The following is a 19,591-nucleotide window of genomic DNA, read 5'->3' on the forward strand; positions in this document are numbered from 1 at the left end:
GGTCTGGGGGGCCTCCCCCAGAAAATTTTGAAGGGTATGAATATTCCTGTAAAATGGTGCTGTCCAGTGGCATAGCAAAAGGATAAGGTCATGTTTTTTTCGGCTTTTTTCGGAAATAAAGCTAAGTCTCTATGTTTTCTTGTTGCTAATTCCTGGCTGAGATGTTTGAATATTTGGCATTGGCAAAACTCGCTCTTTTAATGCAGTTTTGTATAAAACTAGGCAATTTTTTTTAGACTGAAAGCATCATTCTCAATATCGTGACGTCACACGCGTGCCAAAAGGGGGGTTGTGACCCCCAAAACCCCCCCCTTGGTTACGCCACTGCGGTTATCGGTTAGGTATGTTGTCACCAGTCCGGATAAAAGGATTTCTGCAAAACCTGAAAGTTCATTGTTGACTCTTGAGCTGTGATGCCAGATTAAATTCAATTTATTTTTTCTTTGTCAGATTGTCAGAAAACAACAGCAATGATAAAGTTACAAATAGTGAACAGAAACAAAACCAACAAATGGAAAAGGGGGCAAAAATGCAAACCATAGAAGTTTAAAACGTGCATGCGATGCAGATTTAAAGATTACGTAGATGAAAGTAAATTGAGCACGGCCACCAAACCTAACAATTTAAAATAGAGGTTTCTTTTTGTTTTATTTGTTTTATTATCTTTATCCTGCATTGCGGGAAAGCGGACTTGAGCGCTAAGCATCGGTGTAGGCTACGCCTTCCGACGTACACCTGACCCATGCTGCAGCCGACTGCAATGTCTGTTTCCGGTTGTCTACTCTACTTATGACTTATTTGGTACTACCCATTACTCGAAATCGATCACTGGGTAGAGGCAATTATCGTAAAGTTTCTTGCCCAGAGAAACAACAACAAGTGCGGGTGGCTGGAGTCGAACATGCAGGCTCTCGACTCCGAGCCCAACGCGCCAACCACTCGGCCACTGCTGCGAATATGAAATATAGTGAATATGAAAACAAGCCCAAAACAGGCTAATCAACACAAAAACAAGCCCAATAATTTGCAACCAATACCAATCAATAATAAGCACGCAGTCTGATGGTTGGCACTGGTTTGACTCTCAGGGTGTGCGCTTGAGCAACACACGTTCAGGACTGCTCTCCATTCAGCGGCACCTAATGGGGGAAATAATTACCCAGCAACTAGGCTTCAACAATCGGAAAACTTCACTCTGTCAATCTCTGTAACCGGCTTCTACAAGTATGCAAAACAACCAGGAATAACCTATCAAGGCTTAGTCAGTCCGAGGCTAAAGATTCAAAACCAAACCAGTTCAAAATTTTGAAGGCAATTTTTGAAGTCCATAACTCCATAGCCTATACTTCACGTTTATTTCAGAAACAACATTTCAGCAGGCCAGCGATTCTCCATTAAGTACCAATTCAGTATGTTTTTATTAAAAATGCATGGAGAATCAGTATAGAGCTCTATAGGCTACTTATGGCATAGCCTATGTATTTCACTCTACTACTTTAGAGCATCATTAGTGTCTTTACTGCCTTATTCAAATAGAATTGACTAAGAAGCAGCAGGCCAGAGATTCTCCATCAAGTAGGCTATCAATTCAGTATTTTATTATTAAAATTGCATGGAGACTCACTGACTCAGCAGAGCGCTATTTATGGCATATGCATTTCGGTCTACTACTGTAGAGCATCAGAAGTGCCTTATTCAAATGACCGATTTGACGTCATAATATTGCGTTTTGCTAAAACGGAGAAAATTGATTGATTGAATTTTTATCTTCGGACTGAAAAAGATTCTTGCAGAGCTTAATCTTGGCAGTTTTGCATACTTGTAGAGGCATTGAATCACTGACCCAGGCCGGTCACCGAGATTGACAGAGTAAAGTTTCCGACTGTTGAAGTGTGTTGTCGAAGAGTTACTCCATCTGGTCACAGCGGTAAACCATAATCTCTTCGTGGGAAAATTTTAACATAAAGTTCCCGAATCCGTTCGTCTGTAGGCTATATAATGACCGAAGAAACACACACTTGAACTTCTTTTCAAACAGTGTATTTCTGTAAAATTAGCCCGCGGCTATCGAAATGGGGTGCAACGCGATACACCTCTAAAACTGTCACTACGATACAGATTACTTGGATAAAAGACGGAGAATTTGTCCAGCTAGCAAGCACCAAATAAACCAGTTAAATGTGCGACCGACTTCCAACACACAACTTCAAGAATGAATCAGAAAAATTTGTGATAACTCAAAGGCACGCCAGCAGTAGCGCGACGCAACATTTCATGTTTAAACCGGTTTCAACAGGTTTGACACAGGTCTTACGGACGATGGTGCAATTTTGGCTCATGTTTTAGGAATTTCCATGACGTAATATTCAGTAGACCCGAACGGTTTCTACATGACGTTTGACCAGGCGAACAACCGTCTGGAACACCATCCATTAGGTGCCGCTGAATGGAGAGCAGTACTTAACGTGCGTTGCTCAAGCGCAAACCCCGAGAGTCGAACCATACGCCGCTTGAACTTCAAGCTTCCTCGTTTCAGAACAGACGCGCTAACCAACTGACCCATCGAGGCGTCCATTGAAAGTCTATGATTTAAATTGAATTGAAAGCCATCAATTCCTATTGAACAGAGGGTGAAAACTGCGATAAGTTATTGAATGGAAAACGATTTATCAATTATTTTTGTTCACAACACGTAAGTTTTTTTAAGGAACGCAAATATTATCGGAGAAAAACATTTTGCACAAGGTTGAAAACAATGGATATTCATCACGGGTCCCTACACATTTTTAAAAAAGTCTATTTGAAGATATTTAATTTGGCAGCTTTGTTTTATCTGCCAAGATCTGCTAATTCCAATTTCCAAGTGACCAAGCATAAAAAACTTTTTGTACATAAAACTTTAATTGAGTGAGATTGCGCTTTCCAACTAACTATAAATTAACCTCCTAATATTGTTGGATAACTGCTAGTCAGGGTTGCCAGATGGCCTTTTTTTAGGCCAAATTCCAGAAAACTGGCCTTTTTAAATTGCAGTTGGCCTAAAAAAATTGATGCAAATAAGGCCAGAAAATCTGGCCTTATTTGGCCCTTTTTATGGCTGCAAATTTTGACCGGTTTAGAAAGTATTATTTTAAGGAAATTCAATTTCAATTGTAATATTTTATAATTATTTTATAATTGTCGCTTCTACCTTTTTCTAGACCTCTGCTATGTTTGTCATATATTGTTTTTTTTTCGTTGTGATGGTCAGAAATAAAAACAAACTGAACTGAATATAAAAGTATCACTTATCATCACTTAGAGCCTGACCTATATTCGTTTTAATTTTAATTAGTGAGTAGAGACATACCGGTAGGTAAAGAGTAGAGAATGTGTTAGCGGTGGACAGGGCGGTTCTATTAAGTTGCACCTGCCGTAAACCGTAAAGTATACACTTGCCTTGTTTGTTAATGTGATGTGTTTGCATTCCATTTGTGCAATCTTGTCGTATTTCGTTTGCTGCTAAATAATTTCGAAACCGAGTATTAGTTTTAGTTCTTATGACATCTTAAACGTATTGATTTCGTACTGGGTTGGTCTGCGAATAAGTTTATTATAAAAGCCTACGACAACACATTTTACTGATTGTTGAACACTCCACGTTTACTTCTGATCCGGTTTGCAATACGCAAAATGCTACAGAACGACAGGGAATCTTTGCATTCGTTTATTTTTGATTTATTAGATTTGTGGTTTTAAACTTCTATACATCAAATAAGTTTTGATGTGAGTGTAGGCTATATTTTATATTGTTATTGCGAAATTGAATTTTATACATTCTTTAGTTGATACAAACAGTGTTTTATTTTAATAATTCTTCTGTAGTCATGTATAGCACTGAAAAGAGTTTCCAATCCTGTAGTTGTAGACATCCCTGGTAAATATACTCAATAAGACAAATCCATGCTTATTTCTTAGCTAGATGTTCCGAATTGTGATCGCAGTGTAGGCCTACTGTATGTTATCGCAATGGGCGCAAATAAAAGCATGATAATTATTATTAGAAGTAATAATGGTTTCTAGTTTATCTGCTACTACAGTAATTTTTCATTAATCAAATTATGCAAACGAACCGGTCATTATGCTCTGACAGTGCTAAATTATTATCTGTCATATTTGATCGTAAAATGGCATTTTCAAAAAATTATTTCAATTAAGTTGTTAGCGTTTATTTAGCCTTAGAAGTAAATAAAAATTTGGCTTTTTTTTGGCCTTAATTTATAATGGATTTGGCCTTACTATAGCTTGAGTATCTGGCAACCCTGCTGCTAGTGTATGTTTCAGAAGGCAACCTCGAGCACAAGATTCTTTAGTTTGTGCTGATTTTCTTAGTAGCTGTGCTGTTGCATAAAATCATGAATGAAAATGGAACAATACTTCCCAGTGCAGTGAAAGACAAAGTATGAACATAGAAAACTTTTTTTTTCTTGCATTATCTTGACTTATTTCAGATAATGAATGGAAGTTTGAGTCTTACGTTTTTTAGGCTGAAAAAAACTAAATAAAAGCTTTAGGTGACTTGTAGCCTACTTACATTTGAAACTTTTGATTATTATGACTGACAAAATATAGTTGAAAATTCACTGTTACTCAATCAATGTGAAATGAAATGGCTACAATTTTCTTTATTATTTAGGTTGATGAAGCTGTGCAATTTATCCCAAGTATATCTACATTGGCCACAGGAGAATTAGAGCTCTGGATAAATGCATTGCAGTCGGGAAAGGATGTACGTATGCACAGAGCAATTTTAGATATAGGTTTGGTTGCAGTTAAGTTTTTCTTACCAATTGTCAATGTGTAAAATCGTTTTGCTCCTGATCTACATGGTTTGTTTGTCATTGTATTTTTTTGTAATGTTTTCCCATTCATAAGCTTTACCGGTACTTCTTATGAATAACTATACCACATATATATGACTGGCCATAACACCGCTATATGTCTTATTGTGCATAAAAGCATTGGATTAAATTAATTTTTTTTAACTTTTTCTGAAGGTTCAGTTCAATTTGACATCTGAGAGTGGACTGCTTCAAATTACTTTTGTTGATCCAAATGAGGAGCGACAGCGTTTTGATTCAAATAATGGACGAAATGTTGAAAGCCATAAGGTTGAACAAGTTTTGTGATTTTGACATAATCCAATGCTGTTAATTTTAAAAATAATTTTGATGTACACTTACCGTACTAATGTATATCATCATGTATATACTCATTGTAATGGTATTTTACTGTATTGTTGATCATAATTTATGTTTGTAGATATGTAAAAACTAAAAGTATTTTATTTACTGCTACAGCAGCTACCATGCTATTTACCATTTATAAGCCTATTGAATAATATTTTGTGCAAAAAATATGACATACTCAAAACACTTCTGTTGTAACTTACTGCTGTAGTTTCTAAATAGATAATTAAGGAGTTGATGTACAAGTCTCCACTCTGGTCATAATTGCTATAACGTGAATAAATATATATCAAACATTGGAATGGACCAAGACATATAGGGTGAAGTGTGTGAACAAGCATTCAATCAACCAAAAGCTGTTTATACTTTTCCTTTACTCCACTATTTTCTAACCCTAACCTTCAGGGTTAGTTGAGGGTTTCGGTTGGGGTTAGAAAATAGTAAAGCAAAGGTAAAGTAGGTCTATTGTTGTAAATTAGCAACTTTATCAAAATATAGTTATAAAGTACGTAGAAACAACTATATTTTGGTCTAAACCAATTTATGACGTCATGGCATTTTTGACCAAGGCAGAGACTTGTACTCCAGCTCTAATAATAATATTATAGAAAGAATGTTTTTCAAAGACTCAGATTTTATTAACACACATGTGATAATGGTTCTGAGTTGTTGAATTCAATCATTTGAAGGAAACTGCTGTTCAAGAGTCCACATCTATTTCCCAATTATCTGCAGGTTAAGAATCTATGTGTAATGCAAATAAAAGTGTACAATGGGTCTTGTTTCAAAATGTTCAGCAAAGGCATTATAGTAGCACATGTATGAATTAAGTTACTGTAATACCAGATTTTCAGTAATTTATGTGATGTTACATACTGTAAATATTCAGACCAACAAAATAAGTTTTAAATTGAGCTGAAGTAATATTTGGATCTTATGCACAGTTGCACACTGCTTTTTTTTTTGCTTTGTGTAATTCACTGGTATGTAATAACTATTACAATTTGCAAGCATTTATGTAAAACTTTTTTAGCCTCCTCTAAATGATTTTGTTGACAACGATGAAGAAAAACTTACATCCTTTGAATATTCTACTGAACCTGTCAATCTAATCCAGTCCAACACTGGTTCATCTCTTGAAAAGAAAATCAACAGTAGGTTGCAGGCTAGAGGTTCAATAACTGGCTTTGTAAAATGTGTACGTATAAAAAGAATACTTTGAGTTATGGCCTTGATTAGCTGCAAGTGGTGCTTCTAATAGATATAATTTTTGAAACTATTGTATGTGATCTGTAATTTTAAACAGGGTGATGTAATGACATAGATGTTTATGATGTCATAGATCAAAAAAACAATCTTAAAGTAAACAAGGAAGATGCATCCATCACTGAACAAGATAACCAATCGTGCAACAGTGACACTGACAGTGAAACTCATGTAGGTAGGTGCTACATATGCCATTAAGTGTGTCTCTGCAAGCCTACATTAAAATTAATGCGGACTTAGTAAATTTCTTGGATATGTAGGCTACAGATTTTCTGCGGTAGTTGTGGAATGCAAAGCCAGTCTGCTTGTTTTACACAAATGCTTTTGCTGAGCAGAATAATAGTATTATACTGCATTGCAACATGTACACAAATCATGTTGTAAAAAAAATTCTTTTTAATTTATTCAACAAGCTTTGGTTGTGTGTTAAATTAATACTTTTGAGTATTTAAATATTCATGGTATGCAGATGATATCTCAAACTCACCAATTATAGTGACTGTTGCCATAGATGACACGAGCAACGCTGGTGGTAATTTTTTTCGCAAGAGACCGTAAGTTAAGTTGTGGAGTTCTAGTTGACAAATCTGTCTTTTGTACATTGATTGACATTGTTAGGCTGATTTTGTTGAATAGAATACATTTGAATGGATATGAAGTTAATTATGTTTCTTTACAGTTTTGTGACTGTGATAAGTTGTCTACAGCTACACCAATAACCTGTTAGGCCACCCATTGATTTAATGGCTGCTGCAGAAATTGAATCTATGTGGACAGAATTGATGTTGCTAACGCATTATGCATGCTAGGGTTTCGCCGGTGGATCCAAACATATTCCCCTGCGTCCGGCCAGAATGGTACATTAAACCTCCTAAATCACCAGACAAAACTTTAATTGATGACCAGTGCTTAATCAACACAACTGTACTTGCTGATGACATGCGTCGTTTTCTCAAACATAATTCAATTGTCCTCACAAACTTTTCTCAAAAGTATCTTCAAAGATCACAGGTAAATGCTGCCTTATGAAATATGATGAATGTGGCAGTTCCACAATGCAATGCTGATAAATGTAAACTAGTATCTTGGTTTGGTTGAAGTAATTGGTTTAATTTTGTTTTTGTATTCCATCATGTCACTTACGTTCTGCGTTCAACAGACACGATTTTTTAGGATTTAATGCTTCTGATTATTAGGTAGATCGTCATGTGACAAAGTGTCTTAGTACCAGATTGCCTTTTCCGGTTAGCTTTCTCCACAATGACTATCATTCGAAAGCGAAGTTATTTTAATAAATTTACTCGAATTTTGTCCAGGGTACTTTGAGCGATGTTCTTAACCACCCAAAGCCATGGAGTGGCTTATCATGGAGAGGAAAATCTATCTATCTCAAGATGATGCAATTTTTAAATGCAGAAAATCTTCATCAAGTGGTTGCCGAACTGAAGCAAGCTTCTTCAACCGGTAACCATGCTCTGTACTTTCGTTTCGTTGATTCACATCATTTCGAAGTGTTCGGATTTCTGCGACAAACAGCTTTGAACTTATTTCCGGTAACAATCTACATCCACAATTGAGCAGAGATGATTGTTAACTAGAATAATTGTATCTTTCAGTTCGCCAAGGTCCTTCACCAAGCGTGCTGCCTCCAAGCATAATGGAATCGCTACGTAAAAATGTTATGCCGTCTTCTGCTCTCATTGAAAATGTTGCCGCAAGCTACTCTTTGAAAACGCTTCAACTTCGTTCTTACTGTGACGCGCAGTTAAGAAAGGAAGAAGAATCAATGAATGTGATTGTAGAGTTAGGTACTACTACTCGACATGAAGTTAAAATATAAGTATAATTGCTTGCCGCCCTCTGGGGCAAAACAGCTAGAACTTTTGGTTGCTCTGTACAAGAAGTGATGCACTCTTAACCTGAATTGTCTAACCATGAAGCGTTTCAAATTTGAGCCACAAACACAACATGTGAAGTATTTCAAGTTTTCAACACTTTGGTAACAAGTAACCAGTATTTCGGCGAAGTTGCGTGATAACGCTGGTTGCAAAAGCTTTTTTTTTTACTTTATTTAAGTTAAAATTATCAAGTTTCCGCATAGTAGACTACCGCTTGTTACTGTACGAATAGTGATGAACAGTTGCGATATGTTAATTTAGGAATGTACCGTATGTCATAGTAGCATGTCTTGTGCTTTTGAGCCTGGGCTGTACGTCAGTGACAATAGCTGGCCGTGATACTCTGGCTCACGAAATTACCTTGACAGTCATGATGAAACGTGACTTGTGACCAAATTTATTTCAGAAAATAAGCCCACGGACACGGACCCATCATCGGAGAGCGTCTCGCAGAAACAAGGTACTTTTCACCCTAATTTGATCAACCTTTCTGTTGAATGGATGCTTCTTTGCTTAATTTTGCATGAAACGCTTGTTACCTGGTTTCTGTTCATTTTCAGGAACCCGTCCCTCATCCGATGTGAAGTCTTCCAGGTGAGCAGAGTTCTATTTCTAAGATTTTGACGATTTTACTTCTTGATTTAATTTTATGCAACATTTTTCAAGCCGCAATGCTTCCCTGGTAGTTCATACCAGCCACTCGTGTGCCACCAAACCCAGAAACAAGTTTGCACCTTTCAAAATTGCATTTACATGTTTTAATTTTGCATTCATGCAAGACTAGGTTGTATTTTATGTCGGCTTTCATAACATCTTGCTCGTGGCTGTAAAAAACAAACAACGTATGTAGTCATTCCCAGACGTGGCCTAGACAAGTCATTCACACCTGTCAATGTGATTGTCGTGTTGTAAACACTAAACAGGGCCGTTGAGAGGATAATTTGGGCCGGTATAAATGAGATCCTCGAGCCCCTATCAAGACACTTTTCAGAAAACCACACTACAGTATATCCAAAGAATACGTGGCGGTTTGTTTAAGTTCTCGGGTCCCTTGGAAAAGTACACCCCTGTCAACGCCACTGATTGTGAATCTCTCGTCTTCTCTGTAAACGGTTAGTTGAAGGAAGAATAAGAGTAGTGATCCTGTTCAAGTTGCCTTTTTTAGAAAAGACAAAAAGCCTGGGATCTTTGAGAGCGGATTTCAACCTCGCCACCAGAAACGCCATATTTGTCCCGTGTTCGGATGCGGGTATATCCTCGTTTCAAAACTGTCGCTAAAACGTACGTGTGGAGTATTTTTTAAATTTTACACCTTCCGCAATTTTATGTTGAACAGTATCTTGAGATTCATCGTCAACAGTGTTCTAACTGAGTGACATTGTTTTTGCCTGTACCTCAACAACTTTAAAAATAGGAATGTTTTACAGATAAATCATGTACTGTCTAAAGCAGAGGTTTTCAACCTGAGGGTCGTGAATCATTCTTCGGAGGGTCGCGAGACACCTGAAAATCCAGTGTGTTATTTTCAATTTTTTTTGCCAGAAAAAAATTAAAAACCGTGTTTTTTCGCAATAGACCATTCCTCGACTTGAGGTTATTCTATTGTTTAAGCTTTCAGACGTTGCAAGGCTTTTACAATCGAAAGGCATTCGATATCTTTCATCAAGTTCTTGTACCTTGCTTTGTGCAGACTAAAGTTAACCAGTAACCACGCTATGGCAAAAAAGTAAGATTATTTAGAATCCTATGCAAAATATAGATTTCTCAGTATCGTTTCCAATGGCATTGAAAAAATTTTGTGTAGGCTATTTTGTTGGAAAGTTCTTTCAGCAACAGGTACACGGCTGCACGCATTGACAAGTTTAATTGTTAAAAATATGCAGCACCAACCCTCTCTCTGAAACTGATTTCAATAAATCCATAAAAGATTGCAATAAAGTTAACCGGTGAAAATGCGAAAATGTAGGTTATTCTCATATCTAACCAAGCTTGATAGAAAATGGAAATAACAATCGAAGGAAATGTTATAAAAGCCGTGATAACATCGTAAAAAGACGTTTTGGGTTTCAGAAGTTTACACTGGAACAGTAAAACTAAACATAACTGGATGTCAGCATGAATCAAATTTGGTTAAATTTTGCATTGTATATGCTTTTGTTGAATATTTTTATGGGGGTTACGTTTATTACTTTGAGGGGGTCGAGGTAAAAAAAGGTTGAAAACCCATGGTCTAAAGAAATCCTCCTGTTTATTCCAATTTGTTTACTTTAGAATATATAGAATTATCTTCTTTTTGTCATATTGCAACCAAAGCTAGTTTGTACAGACATAGAATCTTCACAGCCTGTTCATCAGAAAATAAATGTTATCACAACATCGCTACCATTGCCAATTCAGTCCCAGACAGCAAAATCCTTCATTGTTACATTGATTCAGCGTTTGCAGACTGCTGTCACCTGTTAGAACTTCTGCATCTAGCTCATAACTTCCACTGCTACGGTTTTTCAGATCACTTGATGACGCATACCGGCGAACGACCCTTCAAGTGTGACGTTTGCGATAGACAGTTTGCAACGCTCTCCAACCTGGGATGCCATCGCCGCCGTCATTTAAATCAAAAAGTCAGCAAAAGGTGATTGCCCTTTTCGCCTCTTCAGCTACTTTCAGTAATCTTATGCGAATCTTACACCTTTGTACATTGATACAACATTTTCAGAAGTTGGATCAATGCATAACAGGGAATGACCCAGACAGCAAGATCTGTCATTTTAACATTGATTCAATCTGTCAGCCGGATGGTTTTGCCTCATCGTTTTGGTAGTAAATTGACTTACAGCGTGTAGGAAAGTGAAAGAAACACTGTTCAGCATATCATCTTCCCTCCGCAGGGCATTGAAAGCGGCGATGCTTAGGAAAGCCCACGAGCAGGACCAAACTGGCGTGGTGGAGGCTGAACGTTGCCCGGACCCAGGTATCGCGCGTTAACTTTCTTCTTGATAGTTTATTCCTCAAACGCTTCATCATCTCTATTTTCTACTTCAGATTCCACTTTACATCACAACATTGCGAAACGATCGTCCAAGGTCAAATTGGAACGCCAAACCGGCGCGTAAGTACACCAGGCTACACGGTTTAGATTTGTTTCCACTGCTCAAACTTTTAGATAGGTTTAGTAGGCTACTCAGAAATTAAACCAGTCTGGTTTACATTGATTCAAGTTGTGCAATGTCTGCGTGAATGAACATGAGCAGAGTTGTTAAATCCAGTTCAGGACTTTCAAATGCGTTTAATTACAGAATTAAAACAGTTATCATTTATTTTTTAAGCTATTTTAACTCATTCATGGTTGTCTTGACATTGACATTAGAGACTCCGGGCTGTGCCTATAGCTCATGACGCACGAATTGACCATGTATTGTATACCAAAGCTACTTTTTCCTGAAATTTTGAGAAGCAGTCCTGCTTTTTCAAAACAATGATGATTGTCATATGTTCAGGAGCGTTTACACTTGTGGCGTTTGTTCCCGTCGTCTTCCCTCAAAACAATCCCTTCAACATCACGTGACAGCCCACCACGTCACTGTGAAGACGAAAGATGGCGTTAAACTGTTTACTTGTCAAGTTTGTTCCAAAGTGTTCAAGACGAAAGCTTCTCTCCTCGGTACTTTTTAGTTTTGTTTTGTGAGATTTGTTAGAAACAACGTTCCTGTGTTTGGGGCATTGAGCATTTTGGCTTGTCCAACTCTGACGGGAAGTTTTACTCATAAATCATTGATGCTCATTGCTCATGAAGAAAAGCACAACTCGCTGTTTGCAAAAATATGAAAATTTTGCTGTTCGTGATTGATGTAGAGAAAGACCCGATTAAAATGTTAATAAATATCATTGATACGAAAACAAAACTGTAAAAAGAAATAAAAGACAAATTACTCTCAGTGACCTATCCCAATAAGGAATCGAAGTTGGCTTTGATTCGTCTGCAAAAATCGCTTGTCCGGGGTAAAAACTACCTGATCAACAAGTCCAATGCCCTAGCTTTGACTACTTGAAATGTGCATTCTTGGAAATTTCAGCTTTTGTAGATTCTTTCAACTCGATATACTTGTTTGTGTGTTTACAGTTCACTTACGCCAGCACAACGGAGACCGACCGTTTCACTGCAAGTATTGTCAAAAACGATTTTACACGAAAACCAACTGTCTTCGCCACTCTAAAACTCACACTGGCGTAAAGCCGTACCGGTGCCACAAGTGCCAAGCACGGTTCACAGAAGCTAACTCCGTTGCGACTCACATGCGGATTCATACCGGCGAGAAACCGTTTGCGTAAGTAATATGCGTAAATAATATGCGTTGATCTGCTCTAAACCAGGACTCTGGAGTCGGGCGAAAAATATCCAATTCCGGCTTCAATGTTGCCAGATTTTAGAGTTGGCCTTTTCTTTAACGACTTCGACTTCTTTCATGCCAAAATCCTTCCCACTCCACAGCCCTGGTTTAAACATAAGGTAGCCTACTCAGCCGAAAAGGATTTATTCAGTCGTCAATGCGCTTTCGTTGATTAGGTGTGAGACCTGCGGGAAGCGATTTTCACAGAGCGGCTCGTTGAAATCTCACCGCTTGCTCCACACCGGATGCCGTCCCTTCCTCTGCGCCACATGCGGTCTGGCTTTCCGACAGAAAACGAACCTTCGCGCGCACGAGCAACGTCACCAAGGAACCCGGCCATTCGTCTGTCACGAATGCTCGCACGCTTCGAAATCGAAAAGTTAGCATTTTGCTTTAATCAAAATTTTTCGAAAGTTGACGATAGACGATATGCTGGTACGTTTTCCTCGATCATGTTAATGTTTAGGCTACTGAAAGGCTTCATTGTACACACAAGGGTATATACGTTGTTGATACACAAGAAGGGTGTCCAATAGTTAAGGTTCTATACATCAAGGGCATTTAGTTTGACACGCTTTAAAGCTCAATTTACTGCTGCGTAGTTGGTGCGTCCGATTACTTCTCTTATTGGGCAAAGAAGATTAAAGTGTACCAACTTAAGTTGCATGCGGTTGCAAATTTACACAATTGTTTTCCTTTCAAGGCGAATTAAAGCAGCACTTGCTCAAACACATCAATGACCGTCCTTATACGTGCAACGCTTGTCCGATGACATTCGCAAGACTCCAATACCTCAAGGAACATGTCCACAAAGTTCACGACCTTGCTCCGTGAGTGTCAACCACAGTGGAATTTGTCGGTTTGCTTTATTTGTCACATTTTTGTCGGTCCCGGCAGAAGTGATTATACTAGTTTTAACCTGTTTGAATAATTCGTCAGTTCGTTTATTTCGTCACACGTTTCTAACCCTCTTGAGATGACGAATTATATTAAGATATTTGCATCAACATCATTGAAGAGCAAATAGTTGTTGGCTTTGAGAAGTATTAAAAAGCCGTTGCAACAAGTCCTTCTGCCTGATACTACTTGCAAATTTCGTCTCGCCAGACATATAATTAACTTTTATTTGACAGGCACCAATGTGAGGGGTGTGGTTTAGGGTTTCCTTCCAAAGCAGCTTTAGCTCTTCATCAAACAATAGAATCAGAGTCTCATTTGAATACTGAAGCAGTCAAAATGGACAAGACGGATACCCAAGAAGTAAGTGGCAACTGGAACCCAAAATATTACATTTTGAACTGTGACCCTAGCAATCATCGCACTCAAACGTTCTGAATTGTTTTCCTATAGTTTACTTCTTTCCTGCTTGCGGAAGATAAACGCACCACTATTACCTTTTTCAGATGTTTTCGGCACTACCATGTACTCTGTCTTCTTTTGTAGTAACTTCACCGTCGACTCTTGATAGTTAAAATTCGCTCTCGAGGAAGTTAAATTAATCCCTTATCGAGAACCCATTGTCTGATCGTTCGTAATAAAATGCATATTGGTATCTTGTTGAATATTGAACTTGAACTGACCATGATTTGCTTTTTACTGCGAAATAATAAGCATTTTTTACCATTTGATAATTTTCTTTCTATCTCCTGTAACTTGCTTCTGTTTGCAACAAATAATGCAATCATTTTAATAATAGTGTTTTGCATTCCAGAATCTCAGTGAACCAATTGTATCTGGAGCTGAATACGCATCGTCCATTTTGCATGTTCTGACTGACACTATCTGCTGCTTGTCCCCGCTCTCCCCCGCGAACAGTGGTGCTAGGGGGGAGGGTGCGCCTCATGTCCAGAGCGTCCTCGCAAGCAATGTAGACCCGTCTTTGTCAACATCAAATGAAAACCCTTCGTTTACGTTAAACTCGAACGGGAATGTCCCCGTTGCTATAGTGATGGATAGTAGTCTGGTGTTCACTTCAACAGAAACTATTGATCCGAGTTTAATCGAATCGGGGCAAGTCGTTGCCGGCGACATGAGTTTGGGAGTTTTGTCGAAAGTCCCTCTCGCTGGAAGAGAAGTGTGCTCAACTGTCGTTACCGATAGTAACGATCCTAATATGCAGTCGGTTATCGTCGCCGCTGAGGATTGCGACCAGCTTGAAAACGGGGCTCGATACGTTGTTGTCGGCGTATCAGATGACGCCGCTACCTTGGCCAACAGTTCCTCATTTCCCATAACGTCAGTGACACTTGAAAGAACAAGTTCCGAATAACAATCTGAAATAGAGGTTCTATCCCTTTGTTTAAATAGTTCTATTTTTCTTTTTGAAATTGCACAACGTTTTCATTGACACAACATAGGCTATGAGGAAAAGTTTTCTGACGTTTTTCATTTCAAATACATTTTACCTTGGTTGCAATTGTCAACAACTATCGGTCTTCCGCACTGTCTGCCTTGGCAAAACCTGAGCTTTAAGTATGCCAACAAATTTGCCTACCGCCGATTTCAGCTAAGTTTCGTCGCGTTAGCACAGCATCGTCAGTTCTAGAGAAGCAAGCAAAAGCCGAAGCTAATTATGAAACTTTATTTTTCCCCACGGAGACCGTTTTCCAATTCAGGGACCTTTCAACAATCAGTACGGTAATTTATTATATGCATTAAAATATGATTTGTTCACATCCAAAGCTGCCATGTATTTCTAACCTCTTCCTGCCATAACCTGCAGTGTAAAATTCAGAGATAGCTAAACAATCCCTGGTAAAATCAAAATTTGCTCTTTGATTAGCCTACTTGCTAGTTGTCAAAGCAGCAGCGTTACTAAAGCGTTTGGCAATGTTGGTTTTAGGTATAGGCTACAATGAAATATTTATTGATCCAATGCAAAACGTGTAACAAGCCAATGACGTTTCAAGAAGATAAGCGTACCGTACTACGAAAGCATCATTAATCGCAGTCATAGGTAACTGTCATAACATAAATCACGGTCATAGGTAAAACTGTATTTGACCCAATTAGGCTACCACATCCAAAGTTCTTAACCTTTAGCTCCCGTTTACTCATAGCCCACCTACAAATAAATTTAACTCCCCAGATTTTTTCTATCAAAAGTTGGAATTTATCACATAGTTTATCTTTCCTTCTTTATTCAATTTATCCCATTGATAGGGATAAAATTTACTGAGGAGTGCCCTCGTTGAGATTGAGGTTTTTCAACTCGTTAAATTCAGTGGATCACCAGACCAATTTATTAAATTCTGTGGCCCTCGTACACAAAAAACAAACTTTGAAAAACACAAAAATTTACAAGAGTGTTTCGTACACAGTTCTACCAGGCGTAGTTTTACTGGAACCAGTGTTCGTATTTTGTCAGTGCAGTGGAAGAAATGCTACAAAATTAAACCGCTTTATGGAGAAAAATCCGTTTTTTAATGAAACTTTCCATGTTCAGGCTTTTTGGTGCAAAATGGGCTCCCCATCACCCTCCTGGACCCGCCACTGCAATCACACCATTTTATTTCGGTTCCATACTTAGTCTATAGGGATAACAGTGGCCACTAGGGGCCTTGTAAGAGGTTTATCAAACCTCTGTTATAAATAGTAAAAAATATGCGATTTCATTTCCCCATAGGCTTGGCTATACAGCATACACTGTCACTTTTGAGGCAAATAAATTAACGGAAATTTGCTACAATAGGTACCTAAAACTCATTATTTCAAGTCACAAGGAATTCAATGACAATAGATGATAAACCAACCGTTGCTGATTTTGTATTGGTTGAGAAATACATTGGCGGATTAGGCTCTATTCAGCATGGTAAATAAGATTGAAACTAGGCTACAAGAAAACATAAACGTTGCAGGCTTCAATGATTTTCAATCTACGATATGCTACAAAAACGTCGCAAGTTCACGATACTGTTTTCCCCTTTATTTACTTTTTCAAAGCACGAACTTGGGTTATAAATCGATTTGCACCTCAAAAGCCTACAGGTTACAACAGATTTGCAAGTTGGTAGGCTATGGGATTCACACTTAGCTTGCAAAATTGGTCGTTTTTGCTTTGATTCAACGCCTGTCAGCTGGGCAAGGTGTCTGTTTCGGGTCAAATGAAGAGCCAATGATAATAAAAATAAGTTTATGTACAAGTTTCTTAGTTTTATATGACAAAGTTATACGTTGTACGACGTGTTCTTTTAAATTAGGGAAGACCATCCATCATTCAACTAATCCCATGCGTTCGCTCTCCCATGTTTATTGATGTTGGACGTGACACAACACGCAAAAACAACTGCCAGGAATTGAATCGCCATCAGTCCAATGGTCACACCTCCAACCACGTAAGCATACGATACCACGAGTCGTCGCAGCTCTGGGGAACAACCCTGAAAACGAGAGTGGACAAATCCTAATAATTGTTGCAAGCATAAAAGTACTTTTCAGTGCTGCTGAGATGTACTGTAAATATGTCGCTTCTGCGCTAAAGATTTTTTAACGATTGAAACAAATGTTCATGAGCATTTCTGCCAGAAAGTGGTCTTCCTTCCAGTCAGCTTTTTGTCTAATATCTTTATGCCATAAGCTAAGGCTACTGTAGGCAGTGACAGTACGAACTATAGGCAACCGATACAAGTAGGTTTATGCGTGCTTGAAAATTAGCAAAAATGTTTTAACGATCTCAATTCTCAAAGCTAGTAGGTTTGGGAAATTTGTTTTCCGAACTGAGGTAGAATTGCTTTACCTTTAACACTTAAAAAAAAGAAAAACTTACTGTTAGAGCGTTTGAGTTCACTGTTGAAACGGTGGCTGATGACAAGCATTGATTACCATCCACATATCCACCAGCTGAGTTCAACCGGCAGCAAGATAGAGGCCATGGTTGAACGGAACTTGAACTAGCATCGTAAACACTTCCAGCGTAATCTGATCCGTTGTTGTATCCACAGCATCCAATCTATTACATTATTTTTATTTTTTTCTTGCAAAAAAAGCTTGACATTAACCAGGACTCTGATTTGTCCTTGTATGCTACAAGGTGTTTTTTATTCTAGTAGGCTTCCGGATACAAGTAGGCTATCTAATTTTAAACTGATGATAGGATCACCAAAAATAAACTACTAATAACTAACCTACTTCATGACAGCATGACAGCATGTATAACAAACAGCATGTATCTCCAAGTGGCCATGGTCTGACTTATAAAACTTTAGTGCTTATATTTATGTGCAAGTATTTTCAAAATTTCATCTTTCTCATTTTTGACAAGCCTTAGCCATTTTAAGGAATGGCGCGATAACCAGGAAGAAAACGCTAAAGAACTTTTGTCTACTATCATCAAACAACGGGTTAGGCCAATTGATGAAAATAACCTCACCGAGACTTGTGTGAAGTCCCATGACACAGTGACGCTAGACCCAGTCGTTGTCATCACTCCATATTCTGTTCTGATTGACGAAACTGCTGCTTCTGCAACTGCTCTTTCGACGTCACTGGTGAACACGAATGCCAAGACCAATGCGGCAATTTCAACAGCAAGGAGAAGAAGTAAAATCACACTGAACTGTCAAAAAAGCTGGTGTCAAATTATGTTTGAACAATCTCTTGGTAATACACCTAGGCTACGTTAATTTTCAAGTAGAATTTTAAGACTTGAATATACAGTAGGCTATATCTTTTTAAATAAAACTGCTTAGTGTGATGAAAAACAAGAAATTATCCATGCTACAACAGCCCAATCTGTTAGAACAAAACTGTGATAGGCTATTGTAGGCCTACTTACCAAGATAAGCAAACATTTGCTCTCCTTCATTGCTCCAATGCAACCACACAAGGACAAAAAGACCGTAGCTGAGCCAACCGCAATTGCGATGTAAGATGCGTATTGGTAAAACAGGCTGTTGGAGTTGAGGGTAGCGCTAAACGAAGCAAAATCCACGATCACCCATATTCCCAACCCCAATAACGCGACTCCACATAACTGAAAAAAAAGTATTACCTACTGCGTTTTTTAAACGATTAAACATTTCGAAACGCCGACGGCATCAAAATAGGTCAAGAAAGCAGTGATTTATAATCCTACCATAGGCAATATTCAAGTTTTCAAAAAATATCTTACCAAAAACAATACATTGAAGAAAATCATTAACTTTTTGCATCGATTAAATCCAGATTCATCCATTTTTACTTTGGTGCTGCAGAAGAAAACTTAAATTGATTTTGTAAATTATGGTAATTCTGAAACATTTGTAAGCTCTTCTTCGTAACTCAGTTTTTTTTTAATCTTTAATTGAAAACTGCAATACAGTTATCTAACTCTTCATAAATATCTATTAAATTTTTTCATACGCAATTAGCCTACTCGTTTAGTGAAAAATAATTTCTTTGTTTCCTTTTTCCTGCAAAACTAAAACTTGCTTTACACTTTCAACAGCGCTATAGCTTGTGCTAATCCAAAGATTTATAATCTACGCTGCACTACAAAAGTCAGGATGCACAAACAGATTTATACATACACCTGTGGTATGAAAGCATCCCATATCAACTGCCGTAGCTTACAAAATGTTAATAAATGTATTGCTAAATTGCAACATTATATGAAAGACATTTCAAGATTAGCTTAAAAATTTCAACACATTATGTCAAATGGCAGTGAACTAATTCCTGTGTGGTTGCGCGAAGGAAAGAAAACACCATATTTCATGATGGTAAAGTTTACCCTTTGAATCTAAAAAGATTCGTTGTTTATGATACATACGTAAGGAAGGTGATATCCCATAAGAAAGGAAAACAACAAAAGATAGATTGGTGATACGAAACA

At 37.9% G+C, this 19,591-nt stretch overlaps 2 protein-coding genes across 4 annotated transcripts; one reads left to right on the forward strand and one right to left on the reverse strand.

The window, feature by feature from the left end:
* Window positions 1-4,008: 4,008 nt before the first annotated feature.
* On the forward strand, window positions 4,009-15,190 carry LOC145778328 (uncharacterized). 3 transcript variants are annotated; one of them, XM_082589794.1, is made up of 21 exons: window positions 4,138-4,439; window positions 4,676-4,768; window positions 5,037-5,150; window positions 6,262-6,382; window positions 6,571-6,669; window positions 6,964-7,048; window positions 7,304-7,505; window positions 7,811-7,958; window positions 8,111-8,302; window positions 8,799-8,852; window positions 8,953-8,986; window positions 9,558-9,673; window positions 10,901-11,024; window positions 11,281-11,363; window positions 11,435-11,501; window positions 11,890-12,053; window positions 12,513-12,717; window positions 12,957-13,159; window positions 13,484-13,610; window positions 13,914-14,040; window positions 14,492-15,190. In XM_082589794.1, the coding sequence occupies exons 1-21, from the start codon at window positions 4,395-4,397 to the stop codon at window positions 15,047-15,049; spliced, it is 2,961 nt and encodes a 986-aa protein (XP_082445920.1). In that variant the 5' UTR covers window positions 4,138-4,394; the 3' UTR covers window positions 15,050-15,190. The 3 variants fall into 3 exon arrangements, with proteins under 3 accessions (XP_082445922.1, XP_082445920.1, XP_082445921.1); XM_082589795.1 differs by having other exon boundaries at window positions 6,265-6,382; XM_082589796.1 differs by lacking the exons at window positions 12,513-12,717; window positions 12,957-13,159 and having other exon boundaries at window positions 4,009-4,439.
* Window positions 15,191-15,625: 435 nt separating this feature from the next.
* LOC145778394 (tetraspanin-1-like) lies at window positions 15,626-19,254 on the reverse strand. The gene is made up of 5 exons (XM_082589871.1): window positions 18,890-19,254; window positions 18,554-18,751; window positions 18,149-18,334; window positions 17,546-17,728; window positions 15,626-17,159 (listed from the first exon to the last, which is right to left on the reverse strand). The coding sequence occupies exons 1-5, from the start codon at window positions 18,950-18,952 to the stop codon at window positions 17,001-17,003; spliced, it is 789 nt and encodes a 262-aa protein (XP_082445997.1). The 5' UTR covers window positions 18,953-19,254; the 3' UTR covers window positions 15,626-17,000.
* Between the last annotated feature and the right edge of the window lie 337 nt (window positions 19,255-19,591).

Source organism: Aplidium turbinatum, chromosome 10, assembly GCF_918807975.1.
Source record: "Aplidium turbinatum chromosome 10, kaAplTurb1.1, whole genome shotgun sequence".
NCBI classification, from domain to species: Eukaryota; Metazoa; Chordata; class Ascidiacea; order Aplousobranchia; family Polyclinidae; genus Aplidium; species Aplidium turbinatum.